The sequence below is a fragment of the Marmota flaviventris genome, chromosome 6 (genome assembly GCF_047511675.1).
Source record: "Marmota flaviventris isolate mMarFla1 chromosome 6, mMarFla1.hap1, whole genome shotgun sequence".
Taxonomy (NCBI): Eukaryota; Metazoa; Chordata; class Mammalia; order Rodentia; family Sciuridae; genus Marmota; species Marmota flaviventris.
Genome location: NC_092503.1, coordinates 45,582,369 through 45,603,243, shown reverse-complemented (window position 1 = coordinate 45,603,243; position 20,875 = coordinate 45,582,369). Strand labels below are relative to the sequence as shown.

The 20,875-nt window shown below is 39.2% G+C and overlaps 1 protein-coding gene and 1 pseudogene across 1 annotated transcript in view; one reads left to right on the top strand and one right to left on the bottom strand.

Annotated features, from left to right (window-relative positions):
* Positions 1 to 17,501, top strand: part of Dcbld1 (discoidin, CUB and LCCL domain containing 1) — a 58,842-nt gene extending 41,341 nt beyond the window's left edge. Inside the window, exons 6-12 of the mRNA XM_027953027.2 lie at positions 5,142 to 5,275; positions 9,912 to 9,952; positions 10,649 to 10,756; positions 11,681 to 11,768; positions 12,745 to 12,794; positions 14,299 to 14,418; positions 15,623 to 17,501. Of these exons, the coding sequence (XP_027808828.2) occupies positions 5,142 to 5,275; positions 9,912 to 9,952; positions 10,649 to 10,756; positions 11,681 to 11,768; positions 12,745 to 12,794; positions 14,299 to 14,418; positions 15,623 to 16,152 (1,071 nt within the window). The 3' untranslated portion in view covers positions 16,153 to 17,501. The remainder of the gene's footprint in view (positions 1 to 5,141; positions 5,276 to 9,911; positions 9,953 to 10,648; positions 10,757 to 11,680; positions 11,769 to 12,744; positions 12,795 to 14,298; positions 14,419 to 15,622) is intronic.
* Positions 17,502 to 18,803: 1,302 nt separating this feature from the next.
* LOC114106220 (protein unc-50 homolog pseudogene) lies at positions 18,804 to 20,875 on the bottom strand (annotated as a pseudogene).

Below are 20,875 nucleotides of genomic sequence, written 5' to 3'. Positions count from 1 at the left end.
TAACTGATTTGGCACCATTTGCTTTCAGAATGATTTTTATCTAAAGGGAAAATTTGTATTTTGAAAGCTAATCAATTTAAAGAAAAGTTGACTAGTATCTTTTTTGTATATGTCTATATTGTGGTAATATTAGATATTTATTGTAGCATAACAATATTACCATAAATTTAAGGCTTAAAACAACATGTATTTATTATCTCTCATTTTCTGTGGGTTAGGAATCTGGGTGTGGCTTCACTGGCTTTCTACTTTAGGATCTCACAAGGGTTCACCCAAGGTGTCAGCCAGGGCTCCGGTCTTCCCAGGCTCAGCTAGACATAGATGTGCTTTCAAAGTTTACATGGTGTTTGCAGCATTTGGTTACTTGGGATTTGTTGCCTTAGTTTCTTCATGGACTGGGGCTAAGCTGTCCTCAGCTGGTATCATGTGGGCCTTCCCACCATGGCCATTTGCTTCCTCAAAGCCACTACAGGAAAATTTTCTAGTAAAAGAGTCTCCTAGTAAAATAGATTACAGTCTTATGTAATACTTTCACAGGGATGGTATCCCCCTCCTTTGCCATATGTTATGAATTAAAAGAATGTCACAACTCCAGCCACAGACTAGGGTTATTCTACAAGGCGGGTATCTGGAGGCAGGGATCATAGGCATTGTCTTAGAGTTTGCTCCAGATGGCATCTTAATCTTGGGAAATGTGTTCAGTTGTAACAAGTCTTTCTTGGAAGAGCCTTTGCAAAACCAAAGCATGTCCTATGTTAGGATGACAGAATCTGTGAAGCAAAACACTAGAGGAGCCACTGAAGAAGCAGGTGCTATATTTCAGGAGAGAATATGTTGTTTTAAAGAACTGTTATAGCAAAGACATTGTTTCATTCTATGTGGATCCAAATGGCAAAACTAGAATCAGTGGATAAAAGTTATAGGGAGACCAATTTCAGGTGCATGTAATAAATAATTGAACAATGCAAAATGGGATAAGGATGGCTGGAAAAACTCATGTAGACATTGCAAAAATTTGTTGGCCATAGTTTGGTGCAGAGGGATACAATGGTGTGGAGATGGGGGATGATCTGTCGGGAGGAAAGAAATGACAACTTTAAATGGTCTTTTTCTGGATTCTATCTCCTTAGAATTCAGGCATCTGCATTGGTGTCTGCTTCCAATGTCAGCAAGGCAAGCAGTGTGGGTTTCTCTTTAAGACCTGCTTACCTGCCTCCAGAACAGTCTTTCTCTTGGCACCTGTAAGCCTGCTGATTGTACCTACTGCTTTTAAGTGGAAAACATTGCTTAGTTAGTTCATCTTGGTAATGCTCCCTCTCAAAAAACAATCAAGAAGTAATATAAAATAAAGTCCATATAGTGTGTTCCTAGTTCAAGTGGGAAAGAAAAGAAACCAGGCCTCATGTATACACTCATGGAAAGTCTCAGGGACTCAGGGAGATACAGTGTATTGTGAATGATTATCTCTGAGTGATAATGATTTTATTGTTTTTTATATTTTCCAACATTTCTATAATAATGTGTTTCTTTCATAAAGAAAATATTGATATGGGCTGGGGATGTGGCTTAAGTGGTAGCGTGCTTGCCTGGCATGCGTGCGGCCTAGGTTAGATCCTCAGCACCACATACAAATAATGATGTTGTGTCCGCCGAAAACTAAAAAATAAATATTAAAAATTCTCTCTCTCTCTCTCTCAAAAAGAAAAGAAAATATTGATATAATAATTATGAAGGTATTGATATAATTATGTGTGTGCTTATATTATTATAATTATTATGTATACAAATTTATGTTTATGTATGTGTGTATATATATATTTTTTAACCTCTCCCTCCCAGTGCTGGAGATCCAACCAAGGGCCTCACACATACTAGAACAGGCATCTACATCCCCAGCCCTAGAATATATTTATAATTTACCATCATTCCACCAACATTTTGAAGTCTGTTCTTTATTCCAACTTACTGTTTTTGGTTCATGCTTATTAAACACAATCTAAAATGTTGACTTTTATATTCAATTCTTTTTAATGCATTGTCCATACTTTTTTTTTTTTTTTTTTTGGTACCTGGGATTAAATCCAGGGTTGTTTAACCACTGAGCCATGTCCAGCTCATTTTAATTTTTATTTTGAGACAGGGCCTCACTAAGTTGCTAAGGCTAGCTTTGAACTTGGTATCCTCCTGCCTCATCCTTCCAAGTCCCTGGGATTACAGGCATGTGCCACCGCATGCAGCCCTATCAATACTTTTTTAAAATAAGTTGGATTTTCCTAAGGAAAGACTTAAGAAAATGCTTCAATTATGGTGTGATTTGACAATTGCTTTACTCTTATCTCACGCTAATCTGTTTGACAATCTTTTGTGGCTTAGTGAGCTTCAAAAATGTTTAGTGTAGATGACGTGGTCTATCTTCAACTGCAGGTGTTCTCCTCCCATTTCTGAGGAATTATTATACTTAAATTACTTCATTTGGGTTAATAAATATTGTTTCAAGTAAATCAATAATTAACACAGGCCAATGATATAGCTCTCCTATATTTACATTTGAGTGAGAGTTAAGACTCCAAATGTAGCTAGATAATCACAGTATAAATTATAACTCTACTCAAAGGGGAATTTTTTTAAGAAATCAGATTCAATGAAGGTGAATTTTTAAAATTGATGCCAAAAAGATACACTAAAATAGACATCAATCAATTTTGTTTAAGTTGGATGGGCAAGGGAATGATTTTTTTTTTTTTTTTTTTGGCAGTACTGGGTATCAAACTAGTGCTTCACACATGCTAGACAAGCACCCTACCATTGAACTATATGTTTCCAGCCCGGAGAACTATTTTTTAAAGGAAATAATCATGGAAAAGGCTGGTAATTTTACAGTGATATGACAGGCAGATCTGGTGGCTCTTCTCTTGGAGATTTATCCTATGGCCTACATTAAATATCAGGGGAAAAATAAAAGTTGCAATTAGATAAATTCCATACGAAGGGCATAAGCCTTTGGATTTCTTCAGTAGTGGGTATTGTAGGAAATGAGAATATCTGTTGGACAAAGATGATGGGAGGTTCTGCTGCTTGTTGACCTGTGAATCTGCACTCTTGTAACCAGTGAGAGCTCTGCATAGGGCAGGGTTCTTGGGATAAAGACCCACCCATCCTGAGGCAGAATTCTGAGGAAAACATGATCCTAAGGATGGTCGAAATAGCTGCTCAACAGACTGGTGGTCTGATTTGCTTTTTATTCTTTAGAGAAGCAGACATATATGGACCTTACAAAAAGTACACTGGGTACTCTTAAGAATCACAGGGTGACAGGACCTCAGAATAGACACTAGATAAGATCTAGTCCTTTTCATAGCCCAGATGAGTTGGGAAGCCGGGTCAAGAGCATAAAAATGACTCAGTTTATCTAGTGGGGTTAGAGTCAGAACCAGATGACAAACTCAATTGCTAAATTTAAATTCAGCACTTTATTTTATTTATTTTTTTTTTTTTTTACAACTGGCTTCTCCATTTTATACCCTAAGAATCTAAGCCAGTGATAGGATATTTTCTTTTAAATGAAAGCAAATTCAGAAAAAAAAAAAAATGAAATCTGCCCTACCCCACCCCCCCAGTCAGGAAACATCTGCCTCTGGGTCTCAGCATTCTCGTTTTCTTTTCTGTCATGAAGTCTTCCCTCTCTTTGGCTATGATAGCAGTTAGTGCAAAACTGACTTTCTATGCAAATCTAGTCTAGTTTAGAAAATATGAAGTGTCTAAATTGAAGACTACAAAAGTTCTCAAATTTATTTATTTTTTATACTTACAAAATGTGACTTGTCTCATTGGTCCTGCTAATATGTAACTTAAATTCCTTAGATTTAAGGGAAATTTTCTATTACAAGGAAGGTAAATAGCACTCCTTACCACAGAGTAACTCCTAAGGTCAGTTATTGATATTCATAATTTCATGAGCTGCTATTCTCTCTTTGGGCATTAGCTATCAGGGGAAAGTGGAACATAGCTGAAGTTTATTTAGAAAATGATTGTCTCAGCTCTTCAATCCTGGGCCTGTCTGCCATATTACTTTCCCACATAGGTCTGTGTTCAGAACCTGGGCGCCCCACAGGAAAGTTCTAGTCAGGCTGAAGACCCATTTTCCAAAAGACCCAATTCCAAATCCCATCACTGTGTATCAACCAGAGCCAGTGAGTTGTTCCTGCTTCAGTTTGCCACAACATCCTGCAGCCTGCCGAAGGCAGGGCTGGGCAGGCACCTGCTGGCTGACTTTCTCTGAAGGCATTCAGAAAATCAGATAAGGCTGTGGACTGTGATGTTTTCATCATTTCTCCAAGACCCACATTGAATTTTCTGTTCCATTTTGTGTTCTTTGGCTGTTGCTACCATTATGGTTTTGAAGCCTTGCTGAATCTCTAAATTAATAAATGAGATTCTGGTATGGAGAGTTCACCTTCTCAACACCTAGTATGTGTTTCTGGCAAACCAGGTCTAAGTCAGGTCCATTATCTTTTTTTAATTTTTATTTTTATTGGTACTGGGGATTGAACTCGGGCACTGGACCACTGAGCCACATCTCCAGCCCTATTTTGTAGTTTATTTAGAGACAGGGTCTCGCTGAGTTGTTTATTAGCACCTCTCTCTTGCTGAGGTTGGCTTTGAACTTGTGATCCTTCTTTCTTAGCCTCCTGAGCTCTTGGGATTACTCGTGCGCCCGACTTCTTTATCTTTTTATGCATAGCAAGTCACCTCAAAACTTAGTAGCTTGAAATAACCACCATTTTATTTGCAGATGAGTTTGCAAGTTTGCTAGTGTTTGGGTAGATCATTCTTTATCTCCCTTAGCATTGGAATTGCTCATGTGGCAGATCAACTGGAGCTTTAGAGACCAAAGGTGACTTTCTTCACATGTGTAGGTTGGCAGATCCACACAATTTGCCCCAGAACAAAACAAGCTCCAGGAGCCAGTTCAGAGTGCTTGTGGGAATTGACTGCATAAAGCCATGGCCACCAGAATGCATTATTCTTTGTGGAGGGAAGGGCATTATTGTAAATTACCACATAATAAAAATGGAAAGCTCCAATCAAATCTTAAGTGTGTTCTTCGGTAAGCTCTGAACAATGATTCTGCTATGTTTCAGACCTCTTTATTGTGTAAAGCTGCTATCCACGCAGGAATAATTGCAGATGAACTGGGTGGCCGGATCAGTGTGCTTCTGCGCAAAGGGATAAGCCGCTATGAAGGCATCCTGGCCAATGGTGTGCTCTCAAGGATGTAAGTACTTTACTTTTTGTTCTAAGAGGAAACTAGTACTGAGGCCATAATTAATCAGCTCACAGCTTTGAAAGGGCAGCAGGGATGTGATACCAAGCATTTGCCAGCTGGGATAAATAAGTGTGAGTGCTTAAGCAGCATTTACAGTCTCTGTGTGAAAGAGTGAGTCCCAGCATGTCTATGGCAGATGCTGCTTACAGGAACCTTGTCTTCCTGCCAGTCACCAGGCGGTGTAAAGATCTCCAACCTCACTGTCTGGCCCCTCGGGTAAAAATCACCTTATGGGTGGTAACTAGGTTCCCAAGTAAGCATTGAATATGGCGAGAATATTACACAATTTTCCTCTTGTCTACTTTTTTTTTTTTAATGTATTACAACATAGCAATGTCATGAGTCAAATAGTGATCCTGACCATAGGTGATAAATGTTTTTATACTAAAATGTATTCTAAATTCCAAAAAGAGACATAATGAAGTCACAAGTAAATTTTGGGACTAAAACCGATTTCAAGATGGGATGTTGGCCCAGGCTCATAGGAGAGGGGTTTGGAAGTTGATTAGGTCACTATCATGAAGGGGGTGAGCCTTGGGTTTGATGTGAGGCAGGAACAAGGCCTAGGAAGAATACCCTGATAGAGTCAAGGTCTGAGGAGGGACGCCAGAGGGGATTTGTGTTGTCCTCATGCTCCTGGCCAGCAGGAGGCTGATGGGTGACCAAGGAGAAACAGCAGAACTCTGGCAACTCCCAGTCTGGTTTAGGAGTGGGCATAACCTGCAAGTGTGATCCAATCTAACTCATTCATCAGCTCTACTGGTGTAATCCACAAAGGTTGTCATACCTTAAGGACAGGGAATGTGTTACACATTGGACATGCAGAGTTACCCCGCCCCCCCATGGGGGTGTTTTCTACCTATACAACTTTCTATTTACTTTCCTCTTCTGGATAGGATTTCTAGTTATGAAAGGCCACAAAGTCTTCTTTCCATACTATCTGAACAATCAGAGATAAATTAGTCTTTAAATTTGTGCCAAAGTTGAAGATATAACAGCTTAGTAACAGGATGCCTTTAGAAAATTAAAATCTTCATTCAAATAAATAAAATCACACACACACACACACACACACACATTTTTTTTTCACATATGTAAAAACTTAAGTGAGTTTCCAAACTTTTGGAACATTAACATTTAGACCTTGATTTATAGTAAAAGTGATTGCTTATGCACTGTGAGTCTTTTCGTCCACTTGATCATGACTTCTGAGAATTTCTCTCTTTTTAGTCTTTTGATGGTTTCTTCTATTGACACTAGTATGCTATTGCAGGAAGATATGAGGCCCCAGGGTAGATCTATTGGGTACTGCTGTCTCCAAATAGGAATGAAGACTTGGTGTTTGGATTCAAATCTCTTGCCTATGTTTGTATACAATCAGATGCTTCTTTTGTTTAAAAAAAAAAAAAGGTAAAGGTTAACTCATACTGCTTAGATTTTATTTTATGTTTGAAGAAAAGTTATTAAAATTATTGGAGCTAGGTGTGGTGGCGCATGCCTATAATCCCACTGGCTTGGGAGGCTGAGACAAGAGGATAGCAAATTCAAAGCCAGCCTCAGCAAAAAGCGAAATGCTAAGCAACTCAGTGAGACCCTGTCTCTAAATAAAATATAAAATAGGGCTGAGGATGTGGCTAAGTGTCAAGTACCCCTGAGTTCAATCCCTGGTCCCTGTCCCCCACAAAAAAAAATTATTAGATAAAAAACTAGCCTTCACTCTTTCTATGATTTCTGTATCAATTGGACTTAATACATGTAGATAACTTTTATGTAATTTGAAATTAAATGTCCATGCCCCCCCCCAAAAAAAAACACCACATAAATTTAAACCATTAAAGAACTGGAAAAAGGTTTGCTCTATATTGCACATAGTTATTTAAAATAATTGTCTGATTTTTATTTTGGTGGGATTTCATAGCCCAGAATTATATCAAGGTCTCTTCTTCCTTCTAGTTCTGTGACTTTTGCTCTGAGTCACGAGTAAACTGTATGTTAATACAGTCACTTCCACTCACTTGGACTCCCAAATCTTCAGGGAACAGTTGTTTTTATCCGTGTTGTTTTGCTGTTGGGAAGCCACTGTACATGCGGTCATTGAACTTCTGTTCCCACACATGATTGTTTGGCGTTCAGGAAAAAACAGAGAAGGAAGCACTGCAGCTGAGGAAGAAGGAGTCCCTTAAGTAAATATCCAGGGTTCTGGGATTCATCCCCGGGTCAGGCCATTTCCTTGATCCGAGGAGACCAGAATGGAATCAGGAAGAGGGACTGACCTCATACAGAGGATGAGGGCTCTGGCCATCCGCAGGGAAAGCCTTTCTTTGTGTTTACATCAGATTATTCTTGCTTGCTTCTTGTAGCCTCTGGGAGTCTCCTCATTCCTATAATCTGAATTCATTCACCCCAGTGTGCCAGAACCTCTGAACCGCCTCCCACTCCCCAGGGCTGTTTTCTTTTTTCAAAGAGAAAGAAGGCTTAGTTACCTATAGCATTCTCTAGGTAGTCACTTTTGGCTACTTCAGTAGAACAAAAGAGAAAAAGATATTACAGCTGAAACAGGAAGAAAGCTTGACAGACCTGTTAGGAGCAGAGCCTTGCCTGCTGTCTTCTTCTCTCATGCCAAAGTTATCCCTCTATCCACATGCATTCTCTTTGGTCATCAAGAAGTAAAAATAAACATTTTACTCTTTCATTGCAGTGGGAGAGAACATAGGCTTTCATGGTCACAGCAGTATGTTCAGGCTTACCTGGGCCAAATTTCAAGTGTAAGACTCAGTACAGGAACATTAGAGAAAATGGGAAAATCAGAGAAAAGGGATTCTCAAAAATTTTAAATTTATTTTCAACAATGTGCACCTTCTTTTAAGTGTGATGAGAGCTAGGTCTTGGTCCCAGCATCGTCGTTAATGCTGAATGTAGGCAGGTCTCATGGCCCATATGGTCTAAGTTTTCTCACAGGAGAGATGATTGGCACCTGCATTATATTCAGTGCAGAGATTATAATAGAACCTTTATGTGGAAGTCCAGGATTTGTGGAGGCTGTTCTTAAGAGTAGACGAAGAATGTGAAGGAGAAAATCTATTACAGAGCCTTGTTACCTGACACTTCTCAAGAGAGCCTTTGATGGGAAGGTCCTTACTTTGGTCCTTACATTCTTAAACAGATTATTTTGGATTCTTTATGGGTTTTATGTTTTCGTTCTTGTCTCTCCTCCCCTCCCCTTCCCTTCCCTTCCCTCCCCTCCCCTCCCTTCCCTTCTCTCCCTCCCTTCTCTCTCTCTCTCTCTCTCTCTCTCCCTCCCTCCCTCCCTCCCTCCATCCCTCCCTCCCTCCCTCCATTATTCCCATAAAGTATATAATTCAGAATTAAGCAGAATTGTAAGAAATATTCTCAGAATGTGAAATAATTGAACGCAGCCACGGTGTATTACTTTTTAGGTTTATTTCCAGTATCTAGTATAGTAAGTACTACACAAGAGAGTAACACTGAGGATTCCAGAATTTCTATTCATTCTATGTAGTTTTCACATCACTGACTTGCTGAGGATTTTTGTTTGTTTGTTTTAAGGTAGAGATGGTCTTGGGCTTTAGCATCTCTTCACTGAAGGAGACAACCATAGAACTAGGCTGATTTGGTAAGCTCTCCTATACGGGTAATATAAGCTGGAGAGCTACAGGGGCCAAAAGGCCAGAGGATGGGTGTTAGGAGGGCAGGAAGAGTGTCTGGTAGCAGGAGGAGTGCTCCAGCCAAGTCACTCAGATGTCGTGAGTTCTCTCCAGCTTTTCTGCCTTTTTGTGCAGAAGCAGGACATAGTTCGTGGCTTGGTGCTGGTTGCCAGAGTAGGTAGAAGTGTGGTTGTGGAAAGGGAGATAGGGCTGAGGCCATCAGTCCCCAGAGCAGTGCTCCTTAGGGAAACAGTAGAGCAGTCTGTAGAAAGGGCGGCTGTACATGCCCTGCTCGTTCTTATAAAAATGACTGGTCTTCTTCATTTCTTTCCATGGTCCTTGATTGTTGACAATGAGTATGAGGCTTTTAAGGTGATTGCTGAAGCAAAGAGAGATTTCAGGGGAGTAGTCCTTTCTGTCTCTGTCACCGTGTATTAATTGGGATTTATGATTGTTTTTTTTTTCTTTTTTTTTTTAAATTTTTTATTGTTGGTTGTTCAAAACATTACAAATTTCTTGATATATCATATTTCACACTTTGATTCAAGTGGGTTATGAACTCCCATTTTTATGATTGTTTTTGAGACTATATTTCTGTACATTCCTTCTCTATTAGGAAGGCCATTTGTTAATGTGGCATGAGGGAAACAGTACAGGATTTTGACTCAAAAGCAATGTCTCAGAATCCTGGTTTTTGTCACCTGCATGAATTTTTGAAAGTGTCTCAGCTCCATAGGCCTGAGTTTCCTGATCCATAAAATACGATGATGAAGATAACAGCAGTGGGCCCCACAGGGTGTCGCAGAGATTACCGAGGCAGCATCTGTGGGAAGGCTCTGTGAGCCCTGGGACTAGGCCCTGTATGGGTCACTCAGATCTATGAAGCCACTCACTCCTCATATCTGTCTTTATTCTTTCAGTGGTTCCCTGTCAGAAAAGCGATTTCTGTTTACCTCCACTGGTAAGGATCACGGTTTCCTTAAGAATTTGATCATTTAAAATTTCTCCAGTGATAGTTTATTCCTACAAACCCCACAAGATCATATAGTTTAAAGCATTTTCTTTTTTCCACAGGTCACATAGCACCAAATTTTCTGTGACTTAAAAATATGCAAGACAGTAAGTCCCCTTAGCATTAAATAGAAAAAGGTTTTTCTTCACGAGCTAACATCTCTCAAACTTCTGTCAGAAAGAAGGAAAAACAGAATGACATTGATTTTATTCAGATAATTCCTTTATGTTCAGTTTTAAGAAGAGAAGCTTTTAAAGATTATATTTAAATCTGGCTTATCTTGAATAAGGTGATTGAACATGAGTATATAAAATAAACTTTTTAGTTCACCCATCATGAAATATAATCCACATAAATATTCTCCCTCAGCATAAAATAAATTATTTTAAGGAAAACAATATGAATGTGTCTTTGCCCCAAAAGAGGAATCTGGCCTTTATTTGCTACATCCCACATTGTCTGCTACCTGTCCAAGAAGAGTTAAGGTCCTATGACACTACAGTGTGTTGAAATCAGGGTCAATTTAGGTTAGACAAGAAAATCTATGGTGGTAGGACTCATGACGAGTCAGTGAGTTAGATTCTTGTCATCCCCTTCACACATCATTGTTACTCATGTGGTTTCTCCAACACCCTTCTTTCCCAGAGAATGACTCACTGGTGTGGCACAAAACAATTTCAAACACTGATGTTTCAACCGAGAGAGATGACAAGACAATCACAAAGCCCATTCCCTCAGAAGACATGCCCACAGGTAGAGAAGCTACGGTTTCATGGTTTCATAAAGAGTGTTGTAACTGGTACCCCACAAGATTTAGCATAATAGTTTTAACAGAATTTATTTTTCTATCATATAAATGCTGGAGAAGATAGTCCAATGGTATTTGCACGTATGTAAAATGATATCTCTCTGTTTACAACTATTTGATGTAATCTTGGGAGTAGAAAAACTTGTTTGTCCTTTAAACAGTCAGGTCATATTTTATGGAAAACTATACTAGCAAATCTGTATAATGGAATACTCTGCAGCCATAAAAAAGAATGTGTTAGTAATATGGAAAGTTGTCTGAGATACACTGGCAACTTACATAAGTTATGGAACAATCTATATGGTCATTTGTATAAAAGGGGGAATAAAGAATGAATACATGTATTCATTCCCATATCTTTAGAAGAATGTCAAAAAACACAATTTGGATTCTAATAGAAGAGGAACAGAGAGGGAGAGAGAAGTCATTTTGTTCCCCATACCTTCTCATACTTTTTGAATTTTGAACATGTAATTGTATATTCAAGTAATGTACATTGAAAGTGCTTTATTTTCCCCAGAATATAATTTGTATATCAACATTAGAAAATTTGGAATGATTAGAAAAATATAAATAAGAAGCTAAAGGTGAACCATAAATCAGCATCTATAGATAATTACCATATTCCATTGTATTAAGTCAACTGTATTTATATTTTTTACTACAAAATAGTAGCATGTCATACATTCTGTTTTGTTGCATATGTTTTCATTTGACATATCATGAGACTCTTCTAATGTTATTACATAGTTAAAAAACAATTATTAATATCTTTATGGTATTTTTTTCAATGGATATACCATTATTTAGTTAACTATTCCCCTTACTGGTCCTTTATGTTGTAACATGGTGGCTTTCCCCTTCTCTAGGAATAAACATTACAACTGTGGCGATTCCATTGGTGCTACTTGTCGCCCTTCTGCTGGCTGGAATGGGGGTCTTTGCCGCCCTTAGAAAGTATGTGACTTTACATTTTTAGATTTCTCCTCTAATTATGTAAGCAATTATAAACCCAAAATGTTTACTTTTTGGATATTCATATGTAGAAAGCAGCATGACTGCTTTCAAGATAAAATAATAATCTGTATTTTAAAAACAAGTTAGATAGAAGTAAAAATTCTGATGTCTTATGAAAGGCAGTATTGTCCTTTGATAAAGGCTTAACCAGTGAGCACTGTTGAGGAGAGTCTGGGCACTGACACATTCCTTTTGAGGTGTCCTCTCTCCCACCTGTACAGTTGGAAGATTTATTAAATGGAAATAAGGAGGCCCATGTTATGATCCCATCCCAGTCTCTCCAAGCCCCAATTTTCTCATGTATAAAATAAAGGAGCTTATTCCATATTTATTATAACATATTTCAGGAGTTAGATTTTTTTAAATGAAAATCATTCTGAAGTCTTCTTTCTACCTTTTAAACAGCTTCAGAATGTATCAATGTGTATAATAGTGCAAACAGAATGAAGAATTTTACTAACATGAGCAAGGGCATAGAATTCTAAGCTTCAGGAAGATATTTGTGACTCTTAGCTTAACATGTTTGAGTTAAATTCTTTTAAAGACACCAACAATTTTGTACTTTAGTGTAGAAAACAGAGATGAAGTGAGAGCACATGGTCATGAGGAATTTCTTCAGGATTTATGGACTGTATGAGCTAATGTGAAAATAGAAATAATAAGGCATTACTTTCTGATATACAAAAAAATAGTACACATCCTTTAGTGAAAATATTGTGACCATTATTATAAGTGAGATAAATTTATATATAACCCTGTTTTCATATGACTTTGTGAGCACATGGCAGCTGCTCTCTCATTTAATCCTCACATCAGCTCTATGAGGTAACTACTATTATGAACCTTATGTTATGCAAGGAGACAGAGGTAGATATATTTGCTTTTAATTATTAAATAGGATTTTTTGTCTTGACAGGAGGAAGAAGAAAGGAAATCCATATATATCAGCTGAGGCCCAGAAAACAGGTTGGTTAAATCTGTTCTTCATCTGCAATTTTATTCTGTCTTTGAGGAAGTAACAGGATTTGCTGATTGAAAACATAAGGAGCCCAGTGGCTCATAATTATACCACAGTCCCCCTTTATCTGTGGGGGACTCTCAGTGAATGCCAGAAATTATGGATAGTGCTGAGCTTTATACATACTATGTTTTTCTCTACATATGCATACCTATAATAAAATTTAATTTATACATTAGGTTAGTAAGAAATCTATAATAATAACTAACAATAAAAAAGAGCAACTATAATAAAATACAGAAATAAAATTGCTAGTATCACAGTGTTTGCATTTGGGAGCCATTATTAAGTAAATAAGGTTCACACAAGCATTGTGATACTGCAACAGTCAATCTGATCACTGTGACTGCTATTAAGTGGCTAAAGGGAAGGTAGTGGGTAGCATATACACAGTGGATATTCTACACAAGTGATGAATCATAGCCTCGGCAGGAACAGTGCAAGATTTCATCATGCTTCTCAGAACAACATAGAATTTAAAACTTGTAATTTTTTTCTGGAATTTTCCATTTAATATTTTTGTTTCATGTTGACTGGGGTCCTTTTTTTGGAAAACAAAACTATGGATGGGGGAAACTATTTTTTTTTATTAAGCTCTTGTAACCTTTAAATTAACAGGGTAATTAAATTTATGCAAAGTAGAAATTTTATTGTGTGTAGTCTCTTTCTGTATGTTTTGAGACAGGGTCTTGCTAAGTTTCCCAGGCAGGTCTGGAACTTACAAACCTCCTGCTTTAGCCTCCCGAGTAGCTGAGATTTTACAAGCGTGCACCATCATGTGGGACTTGCTTGCCTCTGTATTTTAATTCAGAATTTTCATGGCCACTTATATGTTCAATATTATCCCTATCATTCATAAGCTTTTTTTTTTTTTTTTTTTTTGCCATGGAGTTGAAGTCACTACACTGTCATGAAGGAGAAGTTACAACAGCCCCATCATTTAGGTAGTCCAGCACTCTAAGCATCTTCAGGTCTCTCTCTGGACCCCAGCTAATTCATTGCTTGGGCAATATGTGTCCTAAGGGTACTCTGAAACCTGCACCTGATCCCTATCTGGTCCTTTCCTCATTTTACCAGAAAATACAGTGAAGGCCTGAAGATGCTGAGTCTGAATGCCAGCTGTGCTGTCCCTTCTGGGTCATGAGTGCTGTGTTAGTGTGGATGACAGAGAACCATGTCCAGATGGTTCACACAGGGATAATCTGGGACACAATCAGTACAAAAACACTTTTAAAACCAGTGGAAACATCCTTGTAGTAGTGTTTTCTATTGTCATCGAGTATTGGCCTTAGTATGCTATTCTCATCATTAGTACCTGAGGCATTCTGGCTGTGCATTTGTCACTGTCAGTCACCAAGCCACAGCCTGACCTCTGATTCATTAAGGAACACATTTTAGAGTACATGGATTACATTTCTGACATCAGTTTGCTTCACATGATCTTTATTTCAGGTTGTTGGAAGCAGATTAAATATCCCTTTGCCAGACATCAATCAGCTGAGTTTACCATCACCTATGACAATGAGAAGGAGATGACACAAAAGTTAGATCTCATCACAAGTGATATGGCAGGTAAGTGTCACACCTCCAGGACAATGCTAGCAGATAGCTGCTGCCCAGCAGGAAGGGGAGACAGGATGGAAATAATCCTTTAAAATCCTTTAAAAAAGTGGAAATATGTTATTTTTTTCCTGCACTCTGTACGGTTTAAACCAACACCAAAATATACCCAGCAGCTCCACTCAGCTGAGTCTCTTACGCCTGTGGGTCACATAATGAGATTCATTGTGATGGCCCAAAGTAACATTAGTAAGGAAAGGCCTTAATCTACTTTTGTTACCAAGGTTTTGACTAAGACACTGGAAAAGAGGGACTAGAAAGATGAATTAAATACAGCTCCTGCCCTCCACCAGGAGCTATACGGAGGAACTCTTCCAGTGTTAGGGACAGTGTTCCTAAGAAGCCATCTATGTGTCATCTCTCTTTGCTACTTCTCATTTTTTTATCTTTTCTTCTTCAGTCTGCCTTCAGAGTTACTTCTAATTGTGTCGGTGTGTAGGTTTCTACAGAATTAAACCAAACTTCCTATCAAGGCACATCCCAAGATCTAACAGATGGTTAACAGCAAGCACTTGTAATGTGGGTTTGAATCATGCTAGCCAAGTGATCTGGGAAAAGTTAACATAGTCTTGCTCTGTTTTCTTACTTGTAAAACAAAGTAATAATTCCTACCAGAGGATTATTTTTAAAGATTTACGTTGTGAATATCTTGCTATCTTAGAATAGTGCCTGGCACAGTTAGGCTCAACAAATGTGATCTCTTTCATTATTCTCACCATCATCATTAGCTCTGGACCAGCTTTGTTCTTCATTTCCATTAAACAAACTAATCAGCATCCCTCATTCTTGGCCATATCAAACTCTCTTTTCATGGTTGTTCTCTTTTTCTTCAGGGTTATCTCCACCTCTCTAAAATTGAGCATCTCGAGAAGCAGCTTATTTTCCCTCTACCTCAGGTGCAACTTACTGTCTCCATTCCCTAGATTGCTATGGCCCTTTGAGGCTTCCTGAAGCAGGCAGTGTGGTTGTAGAGTCCCTGCTTGTTATCTATGACTCGCTTGTGGTCTTTCCCACAGAGCCTGGGACACATTAGGTAGGCACTCAGTGAAGAGTTGAGTGGAGGGGAAAGCAGAGCATCCCCAAGCGACAGGCAGCTGGCTTGTCCTTGTACCTACATCGTGCACAAACTCTGTGCCTTTTATTCGCTTGGTTTCAGATTACCAGCAGCCTCTCATGATTGGAACCGGGACAGTAGCCAGGAAGGGCTCCACCTTCCGGCCCATAGACACTGACGCCGACGAGGCCGGGACGGGCGCCGAGGCCAGCAGCCACTACGACTGCCCCCAGCGCGCTGGCTGCCACGAGTACGCGCTGCCCTTGACCCATGCGGAGCCCGAGTACGCCACGCCCATCGTGGAGCGGCACCTGCCGCGGGCCCACACCTTCTCGGCCCAGAGTGGCTACCACGTTCCTGGGCCCAGGCCGGCTCACAAACATTCCCTTTCTTCCGGCAGCTTCTCCCCTGAGGCAGGGGCCACCAAGAGCGGAGACTATCAGTTGCCACAAAGCCCCAAGCCTGCGGACAGGGGCTACGACAAGCCCAAAGCCAGCAGCAGCTTCGCTGCAGAGAACAGAAACTCCGCCTCTCAGAAGCCAGAGACGAATCTCGGGGTGAATGATGGTTATTCAGCCCCCAGAGACTGCCTCACCCCCCTCAACCAGACAGCCGTGACGGCTGTTCTGTGAACACAATGTGAAAGAAACCTGCTGTGGTACTGAGCGTCACTGGAAGATGGGAGAGTGCTGTTCAAGTTGTGTGCGCGTGCACGTGACTCAATAGGATCCTAGAGAGACCTTCTCATACTGTTTACAAAACTCTGCAGCCGGTTTTGTTCTAACCCTTAGGCGAGAGCCTGTTGGTTTTTGTTGGACTAGAAAAATGGGGGGGGGGGGGGAATTCTGATGGCATTTTCATTTCTCTAACTGTGATATTGAGCTGCTTTCTTGCAAAATGTGCAATCTGTACAGAGTTGTATTTAACAAGAATTAAAGTAACTTAAGTTTGCTTTGTCAGATTTTAGTTCTGTGCAGAGGTTAAGTGAAAAATGCAGCGGTTGCAAAAACAAATAGTAGTAGGATGTGTTCACTTTTTTCAAAGTTTGATTATCTGATACTGTGTTAACAGCAGGTCTGTTTAAACTTGATCTTGTTATTGTGGCTCATTTCCTTTCCTTTGATAACTACAATTAAAAGCATTTTTAACATTCTTCTCCTGGAAGAAATGGAATTACTTGAAGTATGAAAACCACACCAGGGTGGTTCCTCGTTTGGAATCATAATTGTAGATTGAATAAGACATACACCACCTCAACAGCTGCTTGTTTCCTTATGCTCCATTTCAGATGCAGATGTGAAGTGGCCTGCCACAGAAGCCCATTATCCTCTGACCCTCAGGTACTCCAGCTGCTCTAGGCCCGGAGGCAATGGACTCTGAGGAACTGCATAAATGTTATGAAACCTTCATATGCAAATCTGCCTTTTTAAACTGCAAAGCCAAATGCTGAGACTTAAAAGCAACCCAAACTGTTCTTTCCACAAATTGTAATGAGGTGGCACAGCAATTACAGCTTGAATTACTGTCAGTTGTTTCTGTACCTCAGATTAAAAATATTGCTGAAGACAGAAACTCACACTTTTCATGACCTTCATAAAAGGTGCATGCTGGTGACTTCCATTGTTCCCTAAACCGAATAAAATTGTTTGAAATGTATTCCAATGAAAGTGACTGAGGTTGTCTAAAAAGAGCTTTAATTTACCCCAAAGTGAATACATTTCTGGAGTAGCCCAGATCTCAGCTATACCTCATGTTCAGTGATTTTTTATCTGAGTTTGCTGTGTAGAATTAACTGTGGGGATTTAACCTCTTTTGCCAAAGAGGAGAGTGTTTCATTTTTTAATGGACAATATGAACCAAAATTTTTTCCTCTAAAAAAAACATATTTATAACCCTTTTGTATGGTTATCACTTTCTGTGAAATGTATATAAAGTAGCAAGGGTGCTGGAAGATAAAGGGAGACTCTCTCTGTTGGTTACTGTGGAGGATAAACCATTTTTTGGAGTTTACATAGTTTCATGTGCATACTGACTGTAATAAACTATGCCAAATCAGAGTACCCCTGACTCTCATTGGTGCCCTGTTTGCTGGGCTGTTGAGAGGCTCACTCTGAAACCAATTTCCCATAATGAAATTAAAAAAAAAATAAAAAAATTCCCTTCCTAGTTAAAATTAAAATCAAAGGGCACATTTTTCTTTTCTGAAACTCATTCATAGGAAACCTGAATAGACTGATGCTAGCTTTACTATAGATAATACCTCTGATGAATGGTCACCTTAGTTTAAATTGCTTTTTAAAAAATGGTATTTGGAGAAAGCCTTGTCTGGCTCACATTTGTTGAAGCCAGGGGGCCCCAACCTGAACCTGCAAAAGTATCCAATGGGTGACCTTTTGATGCCGGAGAACCAAAATCTCCATCATCATACCATTTTCTAAACATGCACCCTGTAGAGAGCCATGAAGATTGTTTTTGCACGTGCAGATCACCAATTACCTTACATATCTTACCTCCAAACACCTTTCCCCACACCTCATTGTTTTTTCATCCCATAAATAACCCTAAACTCAGGGAGACAGATTTAAGTTCAAGAGCTCTCACTCCTGACTCTTGGCCACTTCATGAATTAAATTATTTCTCATTTGAGTTGGGAGACTGGTTCAGCAACAATCCTCAATAATTAAGGGCAGGTGATACAATGAAGAGCACGGCCTTGGTGACAGGTGGGTGTTGGTTCTACACAGATTGGACATGAAATAGTTGAGAATTTTTGGCTAGTTATGTAACATTGAACCTTGGTTTCCTCTTGATGGAAAATGGTGTTAACGTGTCCTCTTCCTCCAAAGATTACTGGTAAGAATCAGTTGGGACATTTATTAAAGTTCCTGTTCTATAAATGGGCCTTTATTTCTAATCTAGGTCATCTGTGGCTATATATAGCATTTTAACTTGAAAATATTAGTCCACAAGAATGAAGTTGGATCTGCAGCCCTTTTTTACAATAGAGGTGTTTTCCACCCATCACATTTCTTCCCCATACTTGTGATCCAATTGTGAAAAAAGCAAGAACTTTGTTCGGGAGCAGTACTTCCTCAGGGAGGGCTCTGTAGACTAAGGTGTATGAGTGGAAAGGTCTGATAAACCCTATGCAGCCAAGCCTAAACTAGCAGATAAGAGCATGTATCTTTTTCAGTGTGAATGAGGAATAGATCATTCTAATTGTCTGGTTTTCTTCTAAGCTATCAAATCCTACCAAAAAGCCAAGATTACTTCTTGTCACTTCTTAAAACTGTGGCTGAAACACATCTGCCTTGACAAGCAAGACTTCACTGGCTAGAGGCTGCTGAAACTTTGCTCCGGGTTTTATTATTGTAATCAACCTAAAAATATCCAGAAAGGATGTGAGGGGTTGTTTGATTTTTATTTCACACTGCTTGGGATTCTTAGCAGAAAATCAAATCACATTTTTATTGCAGACACAATCAAAAATACCTTTCCTAAATCTATCAGTTCACCCTGACCAATCACAGCAGTCCAAGTGGGCCCACCAGATTGGCCTCTATTCCTGAAATTCTCATCATGCATCCATTCATGCCCCAAATAGTTATTAACATTTTGAGAGCTGTATTTGAAAGACAGAATGCCCAGGATCTCTCCAGGCCCTGGAAGGAGCTTAATCTTGTTAATGGGATGCTAAAATTGAACACAATCACCTGCACCTACCTGCTAGCATTTCCTGTCCCCAGTCTATCCAGTCACCCACTATTTCCTTGCACTTACACACTGCTGTATCCACAGCACATGACAGATCTCATTTCCCCACTATTGATCACATTCCCTGCCAATCTGCTCCTGGAATAAACTCCCCTAGATACTTTTTGTTCAGCCTTCAGTATTCTGCAATTTTACTACTGTGTTTGCCTATGAATTAATTAGCATTCACATTGCTTGAAATTTGGATGTCTTGAATCATCTTCATCAACTATGAAATTTTTTCAGCCATCTTTTTACTGTTTTCTTTCATCTCCCCTTCTGGAATTCCTATTGGATGTCCATTAGAGCTTTTAATTCTATCTCTCATGTCTCTTAATCCCTCTTATTTTCTTTTTATCTTTCTGTGCTGCATTCTGGGTAAATTCCTAAAAGACAATATGGCATGGTGGTTGAATACACAGACTTTAGATTGCCTGACAAGGATCTGAAACGGTTTGGTGCCTGGCAGAAAAACAAGGGTACCTATTATGGCTGTCAGAAAACTAAGTGAAGCATTTATTTATTTTTAAAAATCTACAAATATAGTTTATTTTCAAATTTTACAAGAAATTGTCACTTCCCAATGCTATTGATGCAGTTAAGCTAGAATATTGTTTCTTTTTCTTTTCATTTCACTGTGTAAAAACACACAAGCCGGGCGCAGTGGCACAGGCCTGTAATCTCAGTGGCCTGGGAAGCCGAGGCAGGAGGACCGCAAGTTCAAAACCAGCCTTAGCATCAGCAAGGCGCAACTCAGTGAGACCCTGTCTCTAAATAAAATGCAAAATAGGGCTGGGGATGTGTCCCAGGGGTTGAGTGCCTCTGAGTTCAATCCACAGTACTCCCCCCAATTAAAAAAAAAAAAAAAAAAAAAACATGGGCATAAAGTTCCATCCTAGCACTAGTGACCACCCATAGAGTAGAATGAGGTATGCAAATGGATAAACAAGAATTACTATATTTCTCGAATAAGGTAATGCATATAACCTAGGAAGTTTATATAGATATAATAGCCAAATATAATCAGTCACAGGTATTTCCAACTAAATACTCAATAATTGCATGTTAGGAAAACACGGTTGATAAAAAAAGCTGGACAAAATGTACTATGACTAGGAGTGGATAAAAAACATTCAGATGCACATCAAAGATGTAGTCCTACTCCATATCATAGTATCTGCTCTGTCCTTTCACTACTCATTAGAGATGACACATTAAAGTTGATATCAGAAGACCAACACCTACACGATCCTTGAATGCAACCCATAGGAGCTTTATTGTCTCAAAAAATCCAATGCCCAGCACCAAACCAAATATTTTAGTAGATAGAGTCAAATACTTAATAGGACCAAGAAAACAGTGTCATCTCTGGCCCACTGGTCCTTTATCTGCTTCCAGTAATGGAAGTTTCTATAAATTCTTTGGAGAAAAGTGAACAGGAAGAGCATCTGCCAGGCAGCAAACTCGAAGTCCATCTGCTGAAACTGAAAAAGCCTTCTGAGGTATTTGTAGCATTTGCTCTAGACACGTGTCTTGCTGCATCCTAGAATTCAAGACTCTGTTCCCCTGCACTGTAGAATTCACCAAAGTATCTGGTGACAT